Raw genomic sequence first — 26855 nt, forward strand, 5'->3', positions numbered from 1 at the left:
CAATATAAATCGTGGATCTCTACCCTTCTCTATTGATCAAAATCTTATAAAGTATCACGTATTTATATTTTGAGAATACTGAATAATCTCCCGAGATTCACAGTGACTGACATATAGAATAATACATAATTGCTCCATAATACGCTATGATCTTTTTCAATTGCACATGTAATGGGCTTTACTATAGTGGTTTGCTATGTAGGGGCCATGGTAGGTAAGTTATGGCATTTTGTAATACTAAATATTTTTTTGTTATAATTATATAAATTAATGACTAATAATTAAATATTATATAAGATATAATTAAATATCTTTTTTATTATAATTAAAATAATAATTACAATAGGTGATTGCCAATATATAATGAGTCATAATCAGGTCATAATTAATATCACAATAGATTATCAACAAATATTACAAATATCATAATTAGAGCTTATAATACACATCCCAAAATATGTACTCTTTTATTAAAAAAAATTCCCTATAAAAAACGTGTCCTTTTTTTCCCCCTCTATATATACGTGTGAGTGCACAGCATGTTAGACCCATAAACAGAGATTGAGAGAGAGAGAGAGAGAATGGTATTTGAAAAGGATCAAATGGCAACAAGCTCAACAAAACAACTACTTACCATTTGTTTCTTTCTTTGTTATATGCTCTATTTTTCAGATGGGAGAGTCACTCCCAACTTCAAAATCAGAGCAGTGAATCTGGGAGGTTGGCTGGTTACAGAGGGATGGATCAAACCATCTCTCTTTGATGGCATCCCCAACAAAGATTTCTTGGTTTGTAAACATATACTTATTACATATTCTCTAATCTTGAACCTATGCTGTATTGACAAAAAATTAGTTTTTATTTTTATCCACTATTCCATTCCATTCCATTTTTCTTTTGTTTTTTGTAAATTAAACACAACCATAGTTTGATTATGATAATCTTTGATGTTATTGATGAATTATTATTCATTTTTCTCAACTTTTGAAACTGACTGTGAAATTTCACTAGGATGGAACTGGGCTGCAATTCAAATCAGTAACAGTGGGAAAATTCCTTTGCGCCGAACAGGGTGGAGGAACAATCATAGTTGCCAACAGGACCTCTGCTTCAGGCTGGGAAACATTCAAAGTAAAAAACCAATTAAAATTAATTGTTTTATTATACGAGTCTCTGATCATCAAAAACAACTTTCTTTATCTGTTTTTGTTTTTGTTTTTGTTTTGTGAAGTTGTGGAGGATCAATGAAACGACCTTTCAGTTTAGAGTGTTCAACAAACAGTTTATGGGACTAAATTACGCAACTGGAAATGGGATTGATGTTGTTGCCATCGCGAACACGTCATCAGAAACGTTTCAGATTGTTAGAAATTCTGATGATTTGAGCCGCGTTCGGATCAAGGCACCCAATGGGTTCTTCTTACAGGTTAATTCCCCTCTTTGTTTTTTGTTTTTGTTTTATTTGTTGTTGTTTTCAAAGATTAATGTTCGTCTTTTTACAGCATGCCATTCATTTTTAACAAGGTATATTTTGTAGAGGGGATTGATGTTTATGTTGTCTTGGGAGACAAAAGTCATAAGATGGGTTAGAGAATTTTTAGTGGTGGTGTGCCGTTTAATGGCACTTTGATCACTTTTGGCTCTGTGTGGCATGGGTTTTTTTTTTTTTTAATTTTAATTATAAAAAGATAAAATATGTTAAAAAGTTAATAAAATAAAATGTTATAATTAAATCATAATCATTTTATTTTTTTTCGCACAAAAATTAAAAACATCAAAAAATCATTTTAAACAAAACTTTTTTTTATTCCGAATTAAAATAACTAAAAAGTTAAAAGGTTAAAAAGTAACCTCACATCTTAAAGGATGGCTTTGTTTTTTAGTTTTTGTTTTTTCTGTTTTAAATTTAAATGGTCATATGGCTATATACATCGCACATGCCCACCACCTAGTGGTTGGGGGAGTCTCTCAAGCAATAATTGTTAAAGATTTGTTTGTCATAATTTAAAAAAGTTAAAAAGTCACTATCATATTTAAATTATACCATTTTATTTAAGTTACATCATTTTTTTATTACATCACTTCAAACTCAATCCGTACACAATTCATATTTCATAAAAAATCAAAAAATACACTTATTTAAATCATTCCAAACTACCCCTAAATAGCTATCCTCTATGTAGACTCTTAACAAGAAATAAATCATAAAACACATAGGTGTCATTCTTGAATAATTATTAAACAGTTTCAATTATCATAGACAATGTACTGCTATGACTGAATGATGAAGTAAAATTTACGAGTCCAAAGCCCATAGTGATTTTTCCTAAATCAATTTTAGAGTATTTTTTGTATGGTTGATATTTTTTTTTTAAAGTGATTATCAATATTATTGTACCCTCAACTTAATATAATTGTACCCTCATCTTTTATAGAATTAACCCAACTATTCAAAAAAGTATTATAAAATTACTCTACAAAAAATTATTTTAAAAGATCTAGATTGAATTTTTTTTTACGAATAGTATGGTTAAGAGGCAAAGATTGATATTCTTAGAGTGTATTCCACATTTGTCGGAAGTACAACATAGATAGTGTATCACATAGCTATGCGATACTAATTAGACACTCTAAGACCATCTCCAACAGTGAATCAAATTCATCATCAGATTTGAATTTGGTGAGAAAATATCACTTTTATGGCTCCAACGGTTTCACTAAACGGATATCAAATTGAGAATGTATCAAAAGTTTCACCAAAATGAGAAGCAGAGCAGATTTCACCAAAATATTGTGTGTTTACGTTGGAAGTAGGCTCACTGGACAACCGGCCAAATGTCCCACCCGTCGTCCCTTGCATACAAAACTCTCATTTTGTCGGTCCAATCCATTTCTTACACTAATACATATAAAGTGGGTTTCTAGTAAAATGGTAGCTCTGGTAAACAGCTTTGGAGAAACCTATTTCTCTCTCTACAAATAGAGACTACTTCCTCCTCTAGTTTAGAGGCAACAACCCATCCCTGTTTGCTTGCTAAGTTCAGTTGAGAGTGGTGGTTTTGCTTTTAAAGAAGGATTAGGGTAGAGAGAAAAGTGAAAAAGCTGGGGCTTTTTTTTGGAGGAATGTGGGTGAAAAAAGATGTGGGGTTTGTGCCAAAATGAAAGTTTTGTGGGTTTTGATCACTGGGGCTTTAAAGAAAGAGAGTGAAAAATGGTGCTTTTAAAAAAGGATTAAACCAACCCATTTTTTACACTGATACATATAAAGTGAGTCTCTAGTAATGGTAGTTCTTGGAAACAGTTTTTAGAGAAACCCATTTCACCATTTCATCTCCTGGGAAATAATGATGGTCATGGAGGGAGAGGGAGAGGGAGAGGAAGGGAGAAAGAGAGAGAGAGAGAGAAACGAGTAAAGCTAGGTATCTGCTAAAGAGTGATCTGCAGCATGATGGTGGCAGTGGCTTGTAGAAAGAAGAGGGAAAAAAGAAATGGGAAACAAAATCGGAAACAGAAATGGAAGGGGAAAAAAAAAATCAATGGCGTAATCGGTCGACCGGCCAGTCGTCTAGTAGCCGGTCATCCCACCAGACGTCCCCAAGCATTTGATCGAAGCCATTGGAGCAACTCATATCAAATTGAAAAAAGAGCCTTTTTTTTTCATCAAATTTGATGAAAAAAATAATTCACCGTTGGAGATGCTCTAACTAGTTCGTCAAACTAATCCGTGGCTCAAGACGTGATTGTATAAGTTAGAAGAAAAAGGAAAATAAGAGAAAAAATTATCATTTTTCTTACTTTTCTTTGGATAAATAGGAGAGAAAAGATAATATAATTATTTCTCTTATTTTGTTTGGTTAAATTACAAAAAAAAAGAGAAAGAAACTATTTAATATTATAATACCAAAACAACATTTTTATAGGTGTTAGTATTTTATTTTTTATATTTCTTTGATATCTAAAGGGACATTTATGGTATTATAAAAAAAGTAGTGACTAGATTTTTTTCTTTTTTTCTTTTTATATTTTTCTTCTCCCAACATCTCCACTTTTTGAGTTTCTCTCCATTTTCCCCGTTTCACTTCATTTATCTCATTTTTAGTTATTCAATTTAGTTGAAGTGTACGCAAATTGATCTAAACACACAGTTATAAAAAATAAACAAGTGATATGAATCAAGAGATATGTATTTTATTTTTCTTTTCTTCCTATTTCACCCAATCCAAACGAACTGTTAATGTTGTAATATGAGAAAAATAAGTTTTACCTATAGTAAAATTTGAATATTTTATCTACTGATGAAACATAATAATTTTGATTAACTCTACTAAATCCAAATGAATCTTTCATATTCTCAAATTCTGAAACACTTTTTTGAATATATTTTTTGAATATATTCATGCAATGTATGAGCATTAAAAATGAAAAATATAAACTCTCTCATATTATGAATTTGTAGGTGAAAACAGAGGAACTTGTGACAGCTGATTCAAAGGGAGATGGTGGCTGGGGAGATAGCGACCCATCTGTTTTTATCATGACAATAAGTGGGAGATTACAAGGCGAGTTTCAAGTAACAAATGGCTATGGTCCACTCAAGGCACCGCAAGTTATGAGGGTAAGATGCTCTAGCGCGTTACAAGTTATTCATTTTTCACTAATTGATTGAATTTGACTGAAGGATATCATAGGTTCATGTAGTTGAGAGATTTTTATTTCATGACTAAGGATTGTACTGTAATCCTAATCCTAATAATTCTTTACATTAAACCCACTAAAACTCATAATGGCATGGCAATTTGTTGACAGTTAAAGTAGGATTTTGATGATGTGTTGTTATCGCATCCTTTGAGATGGATATGTCTGCTTCTTGCAAGAAATAGAGAGAATTCAAATCATGTCTATATTAAAATAGAACTAACATTGAATATCATGAGCTCTGAATGAGAATTAAAATGCAATTAACAAGTGTTTATTATTGAAAATAAGAGTCCGTTTGGTTGCTTTTTCATTTTTCATTTTCCAGAAACACAAAAATTTTCTTTTTTCTTTTTCACAAACAGCTCAACTTTTAGGGAAAGTCAAAAAATTGCTTTCTCACTAAGTGAAAATGATGGTTTTTTTTTTTTTTCCCCTTTAAACTTTTCATTATTTTCTTTTGAAAAATATGAAAAACAAAAAAGAAGAAATCAAATCACAGCCAAAGAAGCCATAATTATTTTTGGAACTGATCCGTATACAAATGAACGAATTCAAAATTTATATTTTATATGAAAAGAAAAATTGATGGATTAAATTGTATGGATTTCAGGAGCATTGGAGCACATTCATAGTTGAAGAAGACTTCAAGTTCATATCAAACAATGGAATAAATGCAGTGAGAATTCCAGTAGGGTGGTGGATTGCCAGTGATTCAAAACCTCCACACCCTTATGTTGGGGGATCCTTGCAAGCCTTGGACAATGCCTTCCTATGGTCTAGGTATGCACTTTTTTTCTTTTGTTTTTATATTTTTAGTGACGAACCTCCTCAAAATGGGACTACATTACACAATTTCTGCAAAGTAAATCCTGGATACACATAGTTATTGATAAATTATGTGTATCAACAAGGCTATATGTGTAGTGAAAATTATTAAATTCAAACAAAGAATCAAACCTAAAATGTTTAGATTCATGGTTCAAATAGATTTCTCACTCAAATACTTGCATTCCTCACTAAACTCAAATAACTCGTTTGGGAACTAAATATTTTAACCAAAGAATCAAAAAGTTACTATCAGTTGTCATATTAGTCTCTCTACTATTTATACATCTTTTCATAAAAAGTAAAAAAGTTATTAAAATAGTCTGTTCCCAAATGATTGTGGCTTAAAAGTTAATTTATTGACTCAAAAAAATTTATTTTATTAAAAAAAATCTTAATTCAATTAACAAAATCATTTTTGGTTCAAAAAAATCACTTATTTTTAAAACAAATTTTCATTCATTTCTCATTCCCCTAGCCTTCTTAGGCCACCACTCGCCTCTGGCTACTAGTAATCGCCTCCCATCAAAATTCACCTTTGGTTGCCACCTACCTCCTCACTTTTTTTCAATACAAGTTTTTGAAGACATGTTTGTGCTGAACATTCTATTTTTTCCGTTTTCACAAAAAATAAACATAAATATGTTTAATAACTTGGTGTTATGTTGCTGGCAGAAAATATGACATTAAGGTTATCATTGACCTACATGCTGCACCAGGTTCTCAAAATGGTTTTGAGCATAGTTCTCCCAGAGATGGATTTCAAGAATGGGGATTATCTGACCAAAATATACAACAGACAGTTGATGTTATAGACTTCTTAACTGCCAGGTACAAACATATAGTCACATGTTGTAGCATGATTCAATTTCGATCATACGATAAGATCATATGTACCTAATCATATGTATTCGCAACCTTTTTAAATTAAAATCTTAATTAAAAATTTTGTAATCCAATAATTAATATTTTAAAAACTTCAATTTATTAGCTTAATTCAAACTTTAAATTAAATAAAATTTGATAGTTGGTATTTTTTGAAAAAAAAAATGCTTATAATATAGTGGTTGTTGTTTTTATTTTATTAGTTTATTGAATTTAGTTTGACTCAAATTTCACTTTATTTTTCATTATTTCAAGTTAAACAATATTAACACTAAATTTCAAATTTCATTATCAATTTAGTCATTCCATTTAAATTAGATAAAATAAATTATTTTTAGCACATGTCACTCACATGAGTACACGTATAAAAGTTTAGGGTTTATATTGTTTAAATTGAAATAAATATCATATTAAAATCTGAGTCGACTATCAGTTAAAAAATGTAATTTCTACTTATATAAAAAAAATACATGACATAGTATTTTTTTTGGGACGACATAATAAATTTTAAGAAGTCCATGATTAAATAAGGTTTCCTTTAAAAACAAAATTATTGGTTTAAAAAATTTATTTTGTTAAAAAAAAACCTTCACTTGTTTGGCAAACCTATTTGTTACCTAAAAAGACACTTTAACCATTCTAAAAAAGATTTTTTAAAAAAATAATAATTTTAAGAATATGTCAAATAAATTAATTTTTTTGTGAACTTATTTTTAATGGGTAAACTATTAGTTAACTCTTCAAAAAAAGTCTACTATAACACGATGCTAGAATGTAATATATATTTTTTTTAATGTTCATTGTGTCAAATTTTAACATTACATAATATATAGCAACGATTAGAGTTGCTATAACAATTGAACTTGCAAACCCGTGCGCGCGAACAGAAAAAGAAAAAGGGGCAAAACTCACCTTTTTGATAATCAAAATTTTTATAGCAACTCTAATATAAGAATCAGATTCTCTTCAGTTCACCTTGGACTAGACCATGTTGTTTGGCCTCATAAAGTTTATCACAAGTTTCATTTTAATAATCAAATTTTTTTATTTTTTAGATCACAAAATGTAAATCATCTATATATAAAAACAAATTATAAAAAAAAAAAAAGTCTTACTCTATTGTATTTGTCTCTGAAAAATACATGATCTAATTTTCAAATAATATTTGTCATTTATTTTTTTTTACTTGTATATGGCATAAAATAACGTCGTTACAGTTGTCGGATCAATTTAATTCTTTTAGTCAATGATCTACATGTGGTTCAAAAATGAATAATTTGAATTATCAAGATAGGATCCGTGATGGGCCACACAAGCCCAAACAACATGATTTTAAATCTACCAATATCTCTTTTAATAAAGTTAATTTGACTGAAACTAATGCAAATAATTGTTAAATCAACTCCAATCAAATTCACACAAATTATTATTTTTTGATTGTTATATGATTTTATAGGTATGCCAACAATCCAAGCCTTTATGCTGTCGAGCTGATCAATGAGCCTTTAGCACCTGGAGCATCACTAGATAGCATAATCAAGTACTATAAAGCTGGTTATGAAACTGTTCGAAAGCACTCCAAAACAGCTTATGTGGTTATGTCAAACCGGTTAGGACAAGTTGATCCTAAAGAACTCTTTCCCCTTGCTAGTGGTTTAGAGAGGACAGTGATTGATGTACATTACTACAACCTCTTCTCTAATGTTTTTAACGACATGACTGTCCAACAAAACATCAACTTCATCAACACCAACCGAACAGCTGATTTGAATCTGGTTACTACATCAAATGGGCCTCTCACTTTTGTTGGTAATGTTACAAATTTTCTTTTGTATCATTTCAGTTATTTTATTTGGCAATCGAACTCATGCAGCTCTAATGCAATTTTTTAAAAAAATTGCTAGCATGTTTGATAATGCTTTATGTTTATAGGTTTTTTATTATTATTATTATTTATATTTATAAAAAAAAATTATAAATTATAAACAAAAACTTGTTTAATATCTATTTTCATTTTCAAAAACTTATAAACATTTTATAAATTCTTTATTGAACTCTTCTAATTGTAAAAAAGTTTATTTCATTTATTTTACAAAATAAAATAAAATAAAATAACTTTACGTCCTCCTTCTCCCATCCCTTCTAGCTACTAAGCATGGCTAGCCACCACCACCAACCACCACATTTGGCCACTCCAATTTCGTCCTCCTTCTCCCATCCCTTCTAGCTACCAAGCATCGCTCATCACCACTACCAACCACCACATTTGGCCACTCCCATGCCTATCTCTTGCCACCATCGTCAGTGACCTCCTTCAACAACTACCTAGTAATCACCTCCTTTTACTTTGGTTGTGAGTCACCACCTTAGGTGGCCGGTTACCATACCCGATTGTTGGCAACCATTCATAGCCATCACCAACACCCTCCAACGGACAGGAACACCCTTCGCAGGGTGCACTTCCAATAATTGACAATCACCTTCAACTACCATTTCTAACCATAGTCAAATCATTTTAAGCCACCCCCTTCACTTGTTTTAAACAAAAGTTTTAAAACATATGTACCAAATATGTTTTATGTTCACCTTTACTAAAAATAAACTGTAAAAATTTTCGTAAATGTTAAGAGTTTATGTAAATACTAAATAGAACATGTTTGCTCTTTTCATTTACTAGAAAATGATTGGACCTTTTGTTTGAAATTGAATTTGCAGGGGAATGGGTTGCAGAATGGCAGGTGAGTGGGGCCACAAAAGAGGATTACCAAAAGTTTGCTGAGGTCCAATTGCAAGTGTATGGGCGGGCCACCTTCGGCTGGGCTTATTGGACTCTCAAGAATGTCCAAAACCATTGGAGTCTTCAATGGATGATCCAGAATGGTTATATCAAACTTTAAAATTTAGTACTGCTTGTTATTCTCAGTATTTTAACCCCACTCAAAAAATAAAATAAAATAAATGTAGGGTTCGTTTTTAAAAAAATAATATTGGTCGTTTGCTAAATTAAAATGACCAATCAGCTATTCAATTAGTGAAATCAATAAAGAAAAATATATATTTCACAAATTTTCTAAAACAACGTCGATAAATTCTTATTAGCGCGGGATCTTCTGTCCCAATTCACTATCCTAGCTTTCTTTTTTATTTTCCATGTGTTGCCACTTCGTTATCGCTTAAAACTAATCTTCATTTCGTCACTATATGTTGACGAAACTAAAACTTGAAAAGCATATTCTCTCACTAAATATCATTCAAATAATTGTCCCTTGCAACTTCACATAGACATTTGCGAAATTATAGTATCAGTTCTTTACATGTTTCAAAGATGGGAAGTCTTTAATGTCGTCTTGAGAAGTCCACAAGACCTTCACTGCCTACATACATTAATTAATAAATAAATACAAATAAAGCTCAAATCATAAAACATATGATTAATATTAAAAGGAAAAGAAAAGAAAAAGAAAAGAAAGCAGAGCTTAAAATATTTTATGCCCATTAGTTTTACCTCAATAGATTTATGATCAATAGATGTCAGAATTTGCAAAGCTTTATCAAGGTCTGAATAGCAGTTGATGGTAGGCAGCTCACGTCTTACAGAAGCAGCAACCAAAATTGTCATCTACAATACAAAACAAGCATGACTATCACTTTTGATCTCTCTTTTCTACAAAAATTTCAAAACTGAAAAGGAATAGGCATTTTGTAAATTGTTATGGTTGCCAAAATATGTAAACTGTAGCGATTAATTTCCCTCCAACAACTACCCCACAATATCATTGCCAATATCATACCCTCACTCTCTCTAGCTGATATAGTTTTTTCATGGTATAGTCTTTCATTTAGGATATTTACAGAATGAAGGTGAAATTTCAATGAGGAATTAACATGAAATTTCAATAATCACAAAAGGAACTCCAAATAAAGTTTTAGGAAACCTGTCTAAGAAAAAACTTACAATGACATATTTTTTATTAGGACAGGTAGCTGTCTTGCATCTAATTCCTTCCCTGAAATCGTTTACTCCGACAAGGGTATTTACTTTCTTCCGCTCCTCCTCATATGTTCGATCAAAAATTTCCTTCCATGGCCGCTTCATGTTTACCTGAATCGAAAGAGTACCAAGTAAACATCATGTTACCGAAACATACAAGTAATCCGCAATTCCAATATGAACCAACAATCCCAAGCAATTTATAAAAAAGAAAAGATAGTCATTCTCCTAGTGATAAAAATATGCAAAATGAAACTCAATAAAACAATAAACGAGATCAATCACATAACAATTATTCACAACATACACACACACACACACACACATATATGAACCACCAAACCATCATTTGGCCATATAGAAACAGGGGCAAAGAGACTAGGAGAGAACTCCAAATCCTTCAAACAAGTCTTATGTTACAGATTTTATGGTCGCTAAATACAGCCAATATTTTCGAGACAATTAAATTTGATTTGATATTTTGTATAAGAGAAAAGGGATAAAAAAAAAAAAAAAATCAATACTTAATGATTGAGAGAGAGAGATGTAATATTTGAATTAAGTAATATCATTGTGAACTTTGATATATAATGTATATAGAATGAATCCAAATGGTAACAATAGTGGCAAGCATGCAGAAGAGAATGACCCCAAAATAGCATTTGATGCAAATGAACAGTGACAAATGCAGTGTTATTTTTAAAAGCCTGGGAGGTAAAGTGCTACTACCAAGCCATACCACAAGAAAGTAAAGTATTTTGCCCTATATTTTATTATAGAAAACAAACTAACAAGTAACATAGTTGAGTTGGTTAAATTCTCAATTCCACAACCAAGACAGGTTTTCAAATCTTGCTAGTATATTGTTTTCACTGCAGAAATATTAAAAATTGATAAACAAATATATCATGGGTCGGTTTGGTTTAGAACCATAACAGACGCCTTAAAACTGCAAATCAAACCAATCTGAACGTTCCGCCATTTGCAAAACCAGGACGTACTACATGACAGTCGTATTACACATGTTAAGCAGTACTAGAAAAAGATTACAATGTACAAAATGTGCACGAAATCATAAAACAAAATGAAAATGCATAATAAGCCACAAAAAAGCTAAAAATTAACCAAGGAGCACCAAACACAACAAGAAATCTGAAATGGGCTTGTATAAGCTAAACAAGATAAAGAGAAACAAAAAGAAATCTATGACAATAAAGATTATCCAAAACATATAAAAGAGGTTTTCACGGGAAAGATGACTCAAATACAATTTGTCACAAGTTTGTTTTTGATGAAACAATGTATTTTGACCACAGGCACAAACAATTTACTTCGAAATGGCAATTTCCCTAAGAAAACAAGTAAATGTGCACAAAGAAAGAAACAAAGGAGAAGGAGGGAAAAAAAATCATTTACATTTGAGTGGGCAGAAAAACAAGACTCTGGATAACGGTATACGCGAGAAACAGTTTCTGCAGTCAGAGATTTAAACTAATCAGGACAAAATGTAAGAATATATAAAAGATGGCAAGTAACAACACAAATCATACCTAAATCAGACCATGTTATAGAGCGGACTATGAACAAATCAAACTAGTTCGACTCAAGTTTAGTTTATTAAAAGTTCATTCAAGATTGACTCCTTATGTAAATAAGATTTCAACTCATTTTGAAGCTCATCACCATATAAAATAAAATAAAAATTAAAAAAAGAATTAAGCTACTCAAGCCCAGCTCCATTAAAGCTCATTTGAATTCGACAACTTTGAGCACATTCTTAAATTCGTCAAGTTTTTTTGTGAACAACCTACCCATTCCTTTGGGAGTTGTATGGCTTATTTTCGTCTTTAATTAACTTTAAAAAAAAATAATAATAATCATGTCAAATTCCTTCACTTTTAGATCGGAGTTGACTATATACAATCTTAAAAATCATAAAAAATTGATTTTTCAATGTGTTTTTTTTTTTCCCCCTCCTCTTTTAAAAGAATAATCAGTTGTCATTTTAGTTTTAGCCCTAGTTATAGACACCCAAAATTTTAAAAAAAATTCAAAGACAGAAGAAGAAGGAGAAGAACAAACTTGATAACATCAAGTGTAAGCCGAGAGCAGTCTGAGTGTCAGAAACCATTGAAATCAAGTCAAGGTCTCTTTCAATTTGATCAGTAGCACCGTCAAAAGCAACCTAAGTCAAAAAATCAAACAATTGAAATTAAGCGATTAAACACACATATAAATAAATAAATAAATATGTGTTTTTGTGCGACGAGAAATCAATTAATGAAGAACCTGAACCATGAGCACAGAATCCTTGCTTTGCGAGCTAAATATCATGACAACAATAAACAGAACAGCAAAGAACGCAATCATAATCGCGTTTCGTTCGGATTTGGAATCGGTCGATGGTGATGATGAATTCAGTTTCTGATGAGTTGTTCTTGGTATACTAGTACAATAGGATTGGCGACTATAGACAGTTATTGTATCATGGCTTGATCTTGAAGAAGAACTCCTGGCGTAACCTCCCATCTCGCCCCCCAAAACTGAATCGACATGGAAGGTAGAGATCATCAGCAAAACTAATAGTGACGCCATAGCCATAAACATCGTCGTCATCGTCTTCTTCTTCGCCATTATAATTATTGATTGAATTGCTAATACCTCCTTCTTCTTCTTCTTGGTTGTTTTTTCTAGGGTTTTGTTTTTCCCCCATTGATATTCAGCCTATGTATGCGTGAGTCTTTCCCCTCTCAGTCTACGCGTTTGACTCCTGCAAAATCCTCACACCTTCCACCTTCCTTCCTTCCCATTTCTCCGTACTAATCTTAATCACCATGTATATGAATGACATCAATATATACATGCATAAATGGTCCCTTATGTATCATGTATGTGACCAAATATACATGTATAAATTCATATGTACATAAAACTCATCCACTTATTATTACATGCTACCTTATCATAGGGTTAGTACATACATAGCATAAGTTGGTAGGGGTGTTTGCGATTCGATTGCGGTTGAAGAATTTTTAATCTGTCATTTATCTATTAGGTTGATAGATTAAAAAAAATCAATTCGCATCCGTTTGACGAATTGATGGATGTGGATTGATAGATGAAAGCGAATCGATTTGACGGTTTAAATTTTTACAAATTTTGAATATAATACAATAATTTATCAACATTTTTTCTGAATAACAATCACTTTGTTTGGTTTGATTTTTTTGAAAAAAATTTTCAAAAAATGATTTGAAAACTCTTTTTTAAAAAGAATCATTGTTTAGTTTTCCAAAAAATACATTTTTAAGTTTCCCTCATTTTTGAGGAGAGAGAAAAGTTTAAAAAAAATTTATTATATCAAAAAATACTCTCATCCAAATTATATATATATATATAGGAAAATGTTTGGTAGCTCAAAATTTTGTGACTCAAATGGTTCAAATTTGTCAAAACGACGTTGTTTTACACTCATTTACACTCAAAACGACGTCATTTTGAGTGATTTGAACAATTTTAGCCACAAAATTTTGAGCTACCTAACATTGTGACTTTATCATAAAATTTTGAGCTATATATATCATTACCTGTGTGACTTTATCATAAAATTTTCACTCAGTTGAACCACAGAAAGCATAAATTTTTTCTTTCCAAATTGACATTAAAAAATTTATTTCCTACAATTAAATTTTAATAAATGTTATGTAGAAAATTTATTCACAAATTCCCATTAAAAAATCATAATTTTTGCAAATTTGTTTACAAATTTTTTGAATAACCAAAAATTATTTACAAATTTGCGGAACATGTAAATTTTCACAAATTTGGGTTAAAAGGTAAATTTATGTACAAATTTTTGAAAAATGTAATTTGAGGACAACGGCCAAGTTTTTCAAATTGGCTTTAAAAAAAATATTGAATTTATGTTTAAATTTACAATTTACACAATTTTTCCACAACATTTATGAAAATTTAATGCTACGAAAGCAATTTTTTAATGCAAACTTGGAAAAAAAATTTCCCGTAGCATTTGGTAGAGTTTTGTAAATGTGATTTGAGAGTATAAGTTGTATTTTGAGTTTGTGTGTTATGGAATTATGATTCGAGTGTAGAAAATTTGTTTGATATAGAGTTTTGAAAATATTTTTGAAAAAAGTTTTGATTTGAGTGGAGAATTGTTGATGTGACATTTGAAATTTGATACAAAAATTTACAATTCATACAACTCAAAATTATTTTAAAGCACATAAAAAATTTTAAAAATTTCAGAAAATATTTTTTTCGATTATATATCAATTTCAAAAAAAAAATTGTAAAAGAAAAAAAATCACTATTCCGGTCAACCGGCCGGACGTCCCATTTTGAAAAAAAAAATTGAAACCCACGCTCGATTTTGACAGAAGAGACAGAGCGTTCTGCAGAGCTGTGGAAAATTAATTCTCCATCCAAACACCATAATCAAACTACCACGTTGAATCACATTTTGAAATCACAATCAAACACAGCCTAATTTCTTGTGATTGAAATGAATGGAAATTTTATGTTAATGGTAGGATGTGTACCCATAAATGGCTAAAAACACAAATTATGTTTTCATTTATATTTATATATATATATATATATATAACTAAGATGAGAGTACGTTTTGATGTGACAATTGTTTTTTTTTTTTTGCAAAATTGTCTCTCTTCTTAAATTAGACGGAAACTTTAATTTGCAATAATGCATTTTTTATCAGAGATTTGTTACATATTTTTTTACTTGCAATCTGTTTTTATTAACTGTTGGCTGTGTACTTAAATTTTACTTCACGTTTAAAATTGTAATTGTATGTTTAAAAATGTTAGCATAATGTTTTTAGCTCATTAAAACACTAAAGGTTGGTTCATTCTTCAATTTTTGTTGTACTATATAAATTTTTTTCGAAATTATGAAAATTACATGACCACATAAAAGGAATATTTGTGGAATTTTTTTTTTTGCTATGATTATGAAAATTAGAGCTAAATTTTGTACTGAACATTCATAACCAAAAGTTACACTTACGCGTACAAATAACTTGCTAAGTCAATGCAATCATCCATATAATATTCAGGGCACAAACATCAAGAAGAGTGATTACATATATCCATGTGTTCTACTGCAACACATAATTGAAACAAACATCACGTAACAATATATGTCATAGGTCTTACATAATTTCAACCACAAAAGATGATGCAAGTTAAGAATACAAATGACAAGTTTAACGTGGTACTATGGATGAACCCTATGGTTGTTCCACATTGCTGTCGCAATTTCATCACGAAATTGAACCATTTTGTTCATGACTTCATCTTCCGTATTGGAATTTCCTGCCGCAAGAGTTGGATGTGCTACTTGCCTCGCACGTGCATTACCACGCCTATTGAACCATGAATCATTTGCGAAGTTCATGCGAATCCAGTTGTGACAAGCACAACATGCTGTAATTATTGTGTCTTGTCGCACTTGTATGCAGTTCGGCATAGATTTCAATAAAGGAAAACGATTCTTCAACACCCCAAAGCATCGTTCTATCACATATCTTATCGATGAATGTCTATAATTAAACAATTTCTTGTACCCATTTGGACGATGTCGATGTCTACGAAATTGGTCCAAGTGATAGCGTTCTGAATGATATGGTGCGAGGAATCCCATCATATTTGTGTACTCGCATCGACTAAGTAATAGTTACCTACATCAGTATGTCACATTAACACAAGTTTATTGTAAAGTATTTTGAAGTAATGCTTAGGAAGCGTCGTGAGTATAGAAGCAAAAGCCTTACCCGTAGGAGGGAGCGAGAAAGATACATCGAGACGTGTAAGCGCATCGAATAACACTTGTGAATCAATTGCACTACCTTCCCAACCGAGATAAACAAAAGTAAATTTCATGTCGAACGAGTATGCTGCAAGAACGTTTTGTGTTATTGCAACCTTCCTACCACGATACGCAGTTCTCTTTGTAGTAGGTGCATGCGATGCAATGTGCGTACCATCGATTGCCCCAATACAATCCTACATTATGCAAATATGATAATTATTACATTTGTCTACACCCGAATTTGAAATAATATTCGTCATAAACTTGTAAACAAATAAGGGTGTCTGAAACTAACCTTAAACCATGGGTAATGCTTCCGGTTGTTTCGAATTTCAGGAGGAATGACATTCGGATCAGGAGGTTGGATGATAAAGATGGCAAGATGACACGATGCTCTCATCATAATTTTGAAATATTGATGAATAGTTTCTGTTGAGTGTTGAAAATGATCAGCTGCAAGTCTATGTCGTTCACTATGTCCACATACATATAAAAATATAGCGAGTGATTGCTCAACAGATAACCTATTCTTGTCTGCCTTTATGAACTCTCTGCGTTTCAATTTAGCACAAAAGGACCTGAACGTTGGCGCATCCATCCGCAAGATCTCCCAAATTGTGCGTAGATGATCGTTCAATAAATGTTGAGTATACATTTCTCCAGTGTATGGACATGTCCATTAAGGCTACTTCCTCAGAATTCCATTGGTTGATTCAAATATCTAGCATACCATAGCAAAGTCCACGTCATTGTCGTCTGATGCAATAAATGACAACCTCAACTACTCCACACTACTGTCTTAACTGTCCTTACTATCAGCGCTGTCTGGACTATCCTCGTTGTCTTTACTGTCCTTGCTCACCACGCCTTCTCCACTTGAATCCATTTCCGCCGTAATGTTGTTGCAGTCGGGAAACTCATTTGCCTGATTGTTCATTGCGACGTCCATGTCAAACAGATTTGTTAAGTTACTTGGGTCCATTTATGTAAGTACAAAGTAAGTAAAATGAAAATGAAAATATAATTCACATCGACACAAGAAAGAGGTTCAATTAATTTTCTGATACATAAATCCATATATAACATTATAATACTAACGTGGAAATAATATAAATCCATAACATTATATGAAGGCCTGATACATAACATTGTGAAAAGTCCCACAGGCAGGGCAAGAAAAGACTTCAGAAACCAAATGTTTGCAATAAATAAATTTAAAAATAAAAATGTTGGTTAAATACGTAACCTCAACACCAATTAGAACAATACATACACCTGCCCATTCAAAGTTTAGGTAGTTGAGTGGAGTACGCTTATTGAGCCCCTTAATTGGAGGCATTGCATTGTTTCAACAGTCGAAGTGTTGTACCCAATGGCATTGCCTCAGCAACTAAATTTTACCCTTGATTTTTATTTAATATATAAATTTAATTTTTTTAATTTATTATTTTTAATTAAATTTAATTTATAATTTTTTTTATTTAATATAGAATTTTAAATTAACAACACTAAAAAAAGATATTAAATACAAGAGGCCAAAAAATATAATTTCATAAGTTAATCCCATGGGATGAGTTATCTCATGATTTCTATCCCATCCTCCCTCTCCCAATGGGATACAACAATCCAACAAAACTAATAGTCCAATCTCATGCGCCAATCCTTCAAAACAAACACCACCAAAATGTAGTCCCAATAGCTCAACCAACAAGTCAACCAAATTAATATTTAAAATTTATAACCAAACCAGAAAGTAATGGTGGAACAGCTCCACAGCAATGACACAATATAAACTCAAACAAATCCCAAATTCATATTAAGTAGAACAATACCATACGCAAAAGTGTCCAATGATGTCAAATATCTAAAGAATGGCCAAATTCCCTCAGTAACGAAGTGTCTAGAGATATAACCCAAAAAAGCTACATATCAAGCAGAATGGAAAATTATCCGATGATCCCAAATCTAAAAAATGGCCAAATTCCTCAGTAACACAATTCAATGTATGCCACAACACTGAATAATAAAAACTCAATGATTCAGCAGCTTGGTAAGCTTGCCTCATTATCATGTGTAAGCTCACTAATTTGCCTAAAAGCATCAGGCTTACGAAATCCCAACATTAGTTTGTCTGTTCCATGGTCAAGCAACATTATATAAATTTTGTTAATCATAAGTAATTGTAGCAAGCAAACATGTTAGGGGTGGGAATAATACAGGCTTCTCTGCTCAACCTCATTGGTTGACAATTCAATGCACAAGTAACAATAGAAGTTCTTAACTGTCCCAAACTGGAATATGAAATACGCGTCTAATGTTCTGGTCCTGATAGACAAACTCATAATTTGGTAAAGCCTCCAAGTTCTTTACATAGCCATAGTACACAGATGAAAAACATGGATTAAAAAAAAAATTAAGAGCAGATTTTTAATGTTTTAGCCGCATACGTTGACTTACACCAAATTGGATGCCTAACAAAACAAAATTGCATCCATTGTCAAACTTAATTCCTAAGTGAGCTTACGAACCCAATGCATCTTTATGTTGGGTACCATCTTCATGAAAATTCTTCTCGTTGCTTTATCGCGGAAACTATCACACGCCTTAACGTATTGGTCAGGAGTAATTTCGTCCATTGTTGACAAGCAGTCCATACATGCATCAATGGAGTATTGTTTCTTCTCGGCGTAACTCACTTCAGCCATTTTGTTCTGGCGCACGTAAAATTCTTTTTTTACAAGGTTCGTGGTAATCCATGTATCAAGTGCAAAATCAAGGTGTGCACCCTTTTGCCCACCATCGTTGCCACTACTCTCACCTACCTTCGAGTCATCTCTATCAATGTCGTCAACAACAGGGATAGAATCGGTATTTGAGTTAATACCAACACCAAAGAATGCACTTTGGATATCCCTTTCTTCATCAGAGGTTGGGGGTCCTTGAGCTGAAGCATGGGCAAGTGCATCAGTGGCTTGGGAGTTTGCAAAGAGGACATCTAACAAGTCAATGTCGTCTTGACCCTTTTTCCTAAACACTTTAGCTTTGGGATGTGCCTACAAAAATAAGACAACCAAAGATGTGGTAAATAAGTCACTTAACAGTTAACGTACTATAGTACGAAGGTTGTACTCAAATCTAAGGTGGTGGTAGTTACCTTAACATATTGATCCCAAACATCATCCAGGGCCACAACCGTTTTCCTCTGGTCATCCCAGTCGAACCGCGTATGGTTCTTCACTTTTACAAATGTATTGTAAGCTTGCCTGATGCGGTGGTACTTTTGTTTCAAACGGTTAACCGTGTACCTAACTTTGAACTGATTGTACAGCTCATCATCAATCCGACTCTAATGCCTTGTGGTAAAAGTGTTTTTTTTTTGGTTAACGAAGGGTCTTGCTTCACCTCTTTGACCATTAGTTGTATAAAAGGCCAACTTAATCCTGCTTGGCCACAACCTCAGGTCTTGTGCATCCTCAACGAACCCCTCACTGTCCATCTATGACATACACATATTACACATGTGAAGTAAGTCATGGGTTTACTTAAGTGATGAGCTCTAACTTCTTAAAAATACCAAGTTACAACTTCGAACATAAATGTCAAGCAGGTTGTTTACGCAAGAAAAATAAAAGGAACATGTTTATACAATTACAATTGTAGAGTACTACACGGATAAAAGTTTTTTTTGTTTGCAACAGTACTGACATGTTGCACATGATAACTAATTTTATATCATAAGTTGCAACTATCCAAACCAAGTTTAATAGACATGTCTAACATTTATATGGGTATTCCGTATGTATAAACAAGGAGGTTTGGTAGAATGTAATAGTCTGGGTACAAAAAAAAAAATCCGATGAATAGAGTAAGCTTTTTGGAATGCATTCATGTTTCACTAAACAATGCATGTAACACATTTACAAAATTCAGTGGAGTAATATTTACCACCACGTCGTTTTCACCACAAAGAGATGCAATAAAGTCCGGTGTGTGTCCTGTCTATTGCTTCGTCTTGAAAGCTTCTTCAGTAAATGGGGGTCTTCGTAAATAGACTGTACAGTGCACTTTAGTAAATGGGGGTCCTCGTGTTCATTGTTGTTTAGTAGATGGACGATAACATAATGATATGAATGAATTATATTCAACGAATATGTTGTCGAAACATACATAGAATGCAATTACAAGGGTTGAAAGAGCTTATTCCTTGCCTTACGGCTCTTGGTAAAACGGAGATCGAATCAACCACAAGAAATTGACGATGTCACTACATCAACAATGATGACAACAATAAAAGTAAAGAAATAAGTACAACTTCCTGTTGGAGGAGAGAAAGCTATAAAGAAAATTGAATCATGTTTTCTATGTTCTTTTGGCTAGTTTATCAACATATTATGAGAAATGGAATTTAGTAAATCAGAATGGAAGTCAATGACAGTAACCATAAAATCCAAATGATGTGTTTGAAATAAAGTCTTGGTCAAAACAGGTTCCAAAAACACAATATGAGATGTACTATATTCGGTAAGTAATTCACATTATTTTTTTGTATCCAAATTCATGATTGAAATACACCCTAAGACAGAACAGTACTGTTTAATAAATCTGCTACATATTTACAAGGTGCAGAACACAACGGAAAACAGCTGGTTGGTTTAAGGAAATCAAGAAAGGCCAAAATTCAATTTTTATCTTTTTTTTTTTTTGCTCAACTGTATCATACTAAGTGACATCACAGTACTCATAAAAATGATCTGTAAGGCAATTAAGGTGGCTCTCCTCTATTTTTTTCTTGAAGTGAATCATATTTCTTAGCAGTCACACATTTTCATTCATAGTTTTGTTTGGATTGTTTTTGTGAAGACCTAAGCAAGTATGAGATAGTTTTAGATAACCCAAAAATAAGACTTAGGTTCGAAAAAATGGGAGAAACTAGTAATTGAAATTATGTGTAAGTGAAGTTTGCATGCTTTATTTCATCAAGAAAATGGGTGAGAATCAACCAGATTGACAGTAAATGTTGTATAAACGAGCACTATAAAATCCATTTTGCGGTGGGCTTGTGTTCTTGATATTTTAGTAAGTTGTACTAAAAACTTGCTGAAGTCCCAAATTTATACACCAAAGCAGAAGAATGTTCCCAAAAAAAATTATGCTTTAATTCGAAAATGAAGGACTTAAATAGCGATTTTGAAACCACAGTTGGGAAAGGGGAAACTGTGACCACATTGCAATTTGATGAAACTAATTGTCCAAATGAAAAGTAGAAAATATGTGCTTAGTATGTCCGAAATGTGGAACTTACATTCTGAAATTGAAACCAGATACTCTTGAATCAAAAATTTCTTTTCGTTTCAAATGATGAAATTAATTTCCAAAATCAAAGCAGCGAACTGATTTCTATGCTGAAAGGGATTTTCAATTTGGTTTATAAATCATTTGAATGTTGGACAAAACTTCATTTCTTACAAATTTATTAAGAAGAATGAAAATCAAAATCGAAAGTGGAAATGGAGATGAAATGAAAACATGATAAACCACAATCCAAATGACTAACCTCTTCATCGTCTAATCTTCGTCACCCGCAGCTCAAATCGGCCACACCTAAACAGCGTCTTCGTCAATGGCTGTTGTCGTTGCTCCGGTGTTGCCGACCTTGGCATATCAACGAAAGCCAAACTGTGGAAAAGGTTTGGTAAAGGTAATAAACGGGCCAGACAGAGGCTGTGAGGAGTACATAAGTAGATTGTACTAATGTCTAGCTTCTTCACATCATGTGAAGAATCAAATCCTAAAAATATAGGCGTTGTTTAGTTTGTGTTTGTTAAAAAATTTTGAAATTTTTTTTTTACAAATAAGTTTTTAAAAGTAATCAAATTAAATAAATTTTTTCAAAATTTTTTTCTAAAACTTGTTTGTTTACAAATTTTCCAAACAAATCTCTCTCTTATACACATCAAATCAATCACTTTTTCTAAAACTCTCTCTCAAAATAATTTTTCAAAACATCTTTTGAAAAAAAACCAAACGAAACAAATTTTCGTAATTTTTATCTCAAAACATGTTTCTCAAATACAAACCAAACAATGCCATAATTTTTTGAAAACGGAACTCATTTTTCAAAATAACCAAACAGGTTGTATAAAATTTTTTGAAAACCGTGTTTAAAAAATCACAACCAAACACTGTGAATCTAACTCAACATAACCAAAGGATTATAAAGTAAATTGTCAAATATCAATAATAAAAACATATAAGAAAACTATGCATATCAAAACTATTTCATTATTTTTTTTATTCAAAAACTATTTAATTTGATTTTTTTTTAAAAATGATAAAATTAAACCTTATATTTTCCACACAAAAATATCAAATATCAACATTTGTCATTTGATAAAAGGATTTCCAAATTAAAAACACAACAAAATATCTAAACTCTTTTTCAATTGAAAACACAAACAGAATATATGAACAAATTGAAAATACAAAATCTTATAAATTACTAGGGGTGCTCACGGTTTGGCAGTTTGGTTGCAGCCAAAGTAACCTTAAATCTACCATCCATCCAAAACTAAGCAGATTGAAAGAAAAAAAAATCAATCCGCAACCATCTGCTCATCATTATGCATCCGTCTAAAATGTGATAGACCGGTTTGGTTCGGTTGGTATGGACGGATCAGAATATCCACTGCTCACCCCTGTAAGTTGGATAATTTGTTCTGTCTTATTTTTAAGGGTAAATTATAAATATATTTCTTTAAATTTATTTAAAATACAGATTATTTTTTTAGTTTTGAAAATTATAAATATTCTCTTATTAGAATTTTTTTTAACAGAATTAATTAAAAAATAAAATTCATAATTTCTCTCATATATAATAAAAAAAATATCTAAATTATTAATTGAAACATATTTCTAACATCATTAAAAACTGTTAATTGACTTGATGATTTATTAATAAAAATGGTGATTTATTATGAAATTAAAAACCCCAGGCGATGGAATATAATTTCCAAAACTATAAAAGATAATTTATAGTTTAATCAAATCTCAAAAGATATATTTATAATTTTTCTTATTATTAACTCATTCTATTTATATATTATATTTAATTTTTAAAGAGACAAACTTTTAAAGACTGGTGTAGATTTTGACATTTTTTCTTTAATTTTTTATTTTGGTTATGAGTCCGCCGGTGACCATCGGCAATATTTTTATAGTAATAATTTTTAACAAATTTTTTGTCTTTTTTTAAGAAAAATCAACATCCATTTTCACCGTGTCACTTTATTATTGTATCAATATTTATCAAACCATTTAATCATTTATTCTTTTTCACTATCACACTCACACTGATATACATGCACCAACCCATCCTTATTCATTCAAAAAAACACATTCATTGTGATACCTCAAAATTTGAGGACATCATAATAAGGTTTAAAACTTAAAATCAATTTTCTTAATTAAGAACTTCTAATCATTGTTGCCACTAAGTTTGCCATCATCCATCAATTAACAAAACAGAAATTAAAAGTTCTTAAATTACAACTCCAATCAAACTTAAAGTTTAGTCTTAGTATATTCATGAAAGAAAAACATAAATATATATAATAAAAAAAACAAAAAAAGAAAACTAGAGAAAAACTAGATAACTCAGGAAAAGGGTTCATGGGACTTAGGCACACTTCAAGCTAACCAAAGGTTGAACGTCACCTTCCAAAGCCTTGGTGTTTCCTTCGGTTTCTTCAAGCGATGAGCTCAATAAGATAGTACAATCCGAAAATACCCTCCCCAATAATAATACTCACAATTAATGAATATTGTGTAGTAACAGAGTAACAACCAGCGTTTAATAAGCATAACAGGAATGCTATCAGTTAGAATAATAATAATAGATAATAAGAACAATGGCAAATGGAAGTAGTAATTCATCATAGGAAAAATGTCAACTTTTCTTTTAAATTCACATAGGTTTAGTTTATCAGATAAGTCTAAGTAACTCCCCATAAAGCACTATTTTCACTCAACCGTTAAGCAATGGCGATAGGCAATTCTAACTCCCCATTGGTCAAATATTCAAATGTTACTTGCTGTAACTACCAATGATGCCCACACACCAGGGTTACGTACCCAAGTCGTGACATCTCGGTCTGCCTCAAGAGAACGGTCTATGTTGTGACACCCGCACCACTAACCTTATATCGCTATACCGATAAAAGCCGAAATACCTTCCCGTGCCATGTTAGAGCTCGTAACTCACTCGCGCAAGACTCTAAACCAGGCTCACCCCATCACTTTTAAACTTTAATGCATCGATTCAATTTCTTGTCGAATTCACATTTTGAATCATGTGCGAGTTTTAATTTGAAAACCACAGTGACATAAGGTTTATATATCACAACACAACCACGTATGACAACCAAAATATATTTATAGAATGTCTTAGGAGTCATCATAAAATTTCTTAGAATTTCTCACACTTCTTATTTTCAGCACTGAATGGGCAGACTAAAAATAATGAAACCTATAACAAACTATGTTCAATTATTATAATATTTTAATTGGTGCTAGTTCATTGAGTTAGGAAAATATTTTGAGAAGAATACCAAGGCTGAAAACAATTTTAAAATGGAGAAATAAAATTTGAAAGAAAACTGGTTTCTGGGACAATGAGCTACAGCAACTTCGAACACAGGTGATCTATGTTTGAAAAATAAAAAGGGGTCTCAAACGATGTTAAAAAGAGGTATGGTCACAATGGCTTGCTAGATATTTGAGTTTAGAACATATTTATAGAAAGCTTGAAGACTGAAAATCAATGGAAGATGGTCAAATAATTTTGCTAAGAAAATTGGACAGATTCTGTCGCATTTTAGTATGACTGCAATTTCTCCTCTTAGACTTGTTCATTTTTTGTGATATCAGTGGCAAATGAAAGATAACTCTTATATCTAACTATCCCAAGTGGTCGTGCAGAAAATACCATTTTCAGAGAAAATAGGACCTATTTGAAGTCACGTTTCTACTATGTTATAAGCAACACTTAGGACAAATATTTACTTCGATAAGGAAATAGTGTCCAATGATTTTATAAAAAATTTACACGTGTATAGAACACCTATATATACTCCTAGTACAAAAAGATTTTAAACACAAGTTATTTTCAATTTATTAGAGAATTTTTCATCCGATAAAATCTGAAACAGTGAACAAAATATAAGTTTCAAGTAAAAGTGAACTAACCTTATCTCATTTTACCCTCATGCAAGATTATTTCAAACAATGGAGAATATTTGAAAACATAAGAAGATAAAATCAGTAGCTAAACCATCTAATCTATGCTTGCAAGAAGGAATAGAAATCATATAATCATGAAATTCTCATTCTATCTGTTAAAATGGTTAAAAGAAATATATATATGAATTGCATATCTCAGAATCAATGTACAGCGACTCCTATATATAGGAGAATGTTACAATCAAGTATGGACTCCTAGATTACAAGTATGGAAGGACTCCTAGATTTACAGGGAATATACCTAAATATATACAATATATATTAACCATATATATTAACATCCACCCTTAAACTCAAGGAGGATAAACATCAACCAATTTGAGTTTGGAAACTAAGTCACTGAAACGGCCAGGACGATGAGCCTTGGTAAAGATATCAGCAAGCTGATCAGCAGAAGCAAGAGAAAGAAGATGGACAGCGCCACGAGTAACATGTTGCCTACTAAAATGACAATCAATCTCAATATGTTTGGTGTGGTCATGGAAGACATCATTATGAGCAATTTGAATGGCACTTTGATTGTCACAATAAAGAGAGGTAGCACCAGAGAAGGAAACACCCATGTCAGCAAGGAGCCAGCGAAGCCACAGAAGTTCCTAAGTAGTGTCAGCAAGAGCATGGTATTCAGTTTCAGTACTAGAACGAGCAATGAGAGATTGTTTCTTGTTGCACCAAGCAAGAAGTGAATCCCCTAAGAAGAAACAGAAACTCATAGTGGAGCATCAATTAGTAGGATCTCCAGCCCAATTAGCCTCAAAAAAGGCACGAAGCTCAAGAGATGAGTGAGCAGAATAATGGAGTTCATGGAACATGGTGTCTTTGAGGTAGCGAAGTATGCGAAGCAGGGCAGTGTAATGAGGGGTGCGGGGAGCCGACATGTACTGACTAACAAGATGTACAACATAAACAATGTCAGGACGTGTCATAGTGAGATAGACAAGACTACTTATTAGCTAGCGATAAAGAGTAGTATCTAAAAGAAGATCAGATGTATATTTAGCCTATGATAAATAATAACCAATAAAATCATTGGAGACTTCAAGACCCAAGAAATAATTGAGAGTACCAAGGTCTTTCATTTCAAAGCAATGGTTGAAAGATTGTTTGAGGCTAAGAAAACAAGCCACATCATCACCGGTGATAATCATATTATCCACATAGAGAAGAAGAAGAGCTGTACCATGAATAGTCTTCCGAATAAAGAGAGCAGAGTCATATAAGTTGAAGGTGAAACCAATATTATGAATGGTGGAACTGAACTTAGCAAACCAAGCACGAGGGGCTTGTTTAAGACCATAGAGACCACGTT

General features: G+C 31.9%; 5 protein-coding genes across 7 annotated transcripts; 1 reads left to right on the forward strand and 4 right to left on the reverse strand.

The window, feature by feature from the left end:
• Positions 1-457: 457 nt before the first annotated feature.
• Positions 458-9474, forward strand: LOC114306519 (putative glucan 1,3-beta-glucosidase A). The gene is made up of 8 exons (XM_082874334.1): positions 458-788; positions 1012-1131; positions 1232-1426; positions 4457-4615; positions 5309-5478; positions 6199-6354; positions 7865-8217; positions 9124-9474. The coding sequence occupies exons 1-8, from the start codon at positions 582-584 to the stop codon at positions 9303-9305; spliced, it is 1542 nt and encodes a 513-aa protein (XP_082730460.1). The 5' UTR covers positions 458-581; the 3' UTR covers positions 9306-9474.
• A 154-nt stretch (positions 9475-9628) lies between these two features.
• Positions 9629-13438, reverse strand: LOC114306521 (FLUCTUATING-LIGHT-ACCLIMATION protein 1, chloroplastic). The gene is made up of 6 exons (XM_082874335.1): positions 12689-13438; positions 12482-12584; positions 11816-11871; positions 10364-10510; positions 9914-10027; positions 9629-9782 (listed from the first exon to the last, which is right to left on the reverse strand). Exons 1-6 carry the CDS (start codon positions 13031-13033, stop codon positions 9711-9713), a joined length of 837 nt encoding a protein of 278 aa, XP_082730461.1. The 5' UTR covers positions 13034-13438; the 3' UTR covers positions 9629-9710.
• Positions 13439-15462: 2024 nt separating this feature from the next.
• On the reverse strand, positions 15463-22009 carry LOC114260965 (uncharacterized). Of its 3 annotated transcripts, XM_082874336.1 has the most exons (6): positions 21804-22009; positions 20417-20513; positions 20195-20301; positions 16545-17174; positions 16212-16443; positions 15463-16118 (listed from the first exon to the last, which is right to left on the reverse strand). In XM_082874336.1, exons 4-6 carry the CDS (start codon positions 16902-16904, stop codon positions 16081-16083), a joined length of 630 nt encoding a protein of 209 aa, XP_082730462.1. In that variant the 5' UTR covers positions 16905-17174; positions 20195-20301; positions 20417-20513; positions 21804-22009; the 3' UTR covers positions 15463-16080. The 3 variants fall into 3 exon arrangements, with proteins under 3 accessions (XP_082730462.1, XP_082730463.1, XP_082730464.1); XM_082874337.1 differs by lacking the exon at positions 20417-20513; XM_082874338.1 differs by lacking the exons at positions 20195-20301; positions 20417-20513.
• Positions 15656-16081, reverse strand: LOC145793458 (uncharacterized). Its single transcript, XM_082876288.1, has one exon. It carries the CDS (start codon positions 16079-16081, stop codon positions 15656-15658), a length of 426 nt encoding a protein of 141 aa, XP_082732414.1.
• Positions 17194-19745, reverse strand: LOC145788879 (uncharacterized). The gene is made up of 3 exons (XM_082876290.1): positions 19705-19745; positions 19404-19593; positions 17194-19302 (listed from the first exon to the last, which is right to left on the reverse strand). Exons 1-3 carry the CDS (start codon positions 19743-19745, stop codon positions 18760-18762), a joined length of 774 nt encoding a protein of 257 aa, XP_082732416.1. The 3' UTR covers positions 17194-18759.
• Positions 22010-26855: the final 4846 nt, after the last annotated feature.

This window comes from Camellia sinensis, chromosome 6, assembly GCF_055761805.1.
Source record: "Camellia sinensis isolate YWXY chromosome 6, ASM5576180v1, whole genome shotgun sequence".
Classification (NCBI taxonomy): Eukaryota; Viridiplantae; Streptophyta; class Magnoliopsida; order Ericales; family Theaceae; genus Camellia; species Camellia sinensis.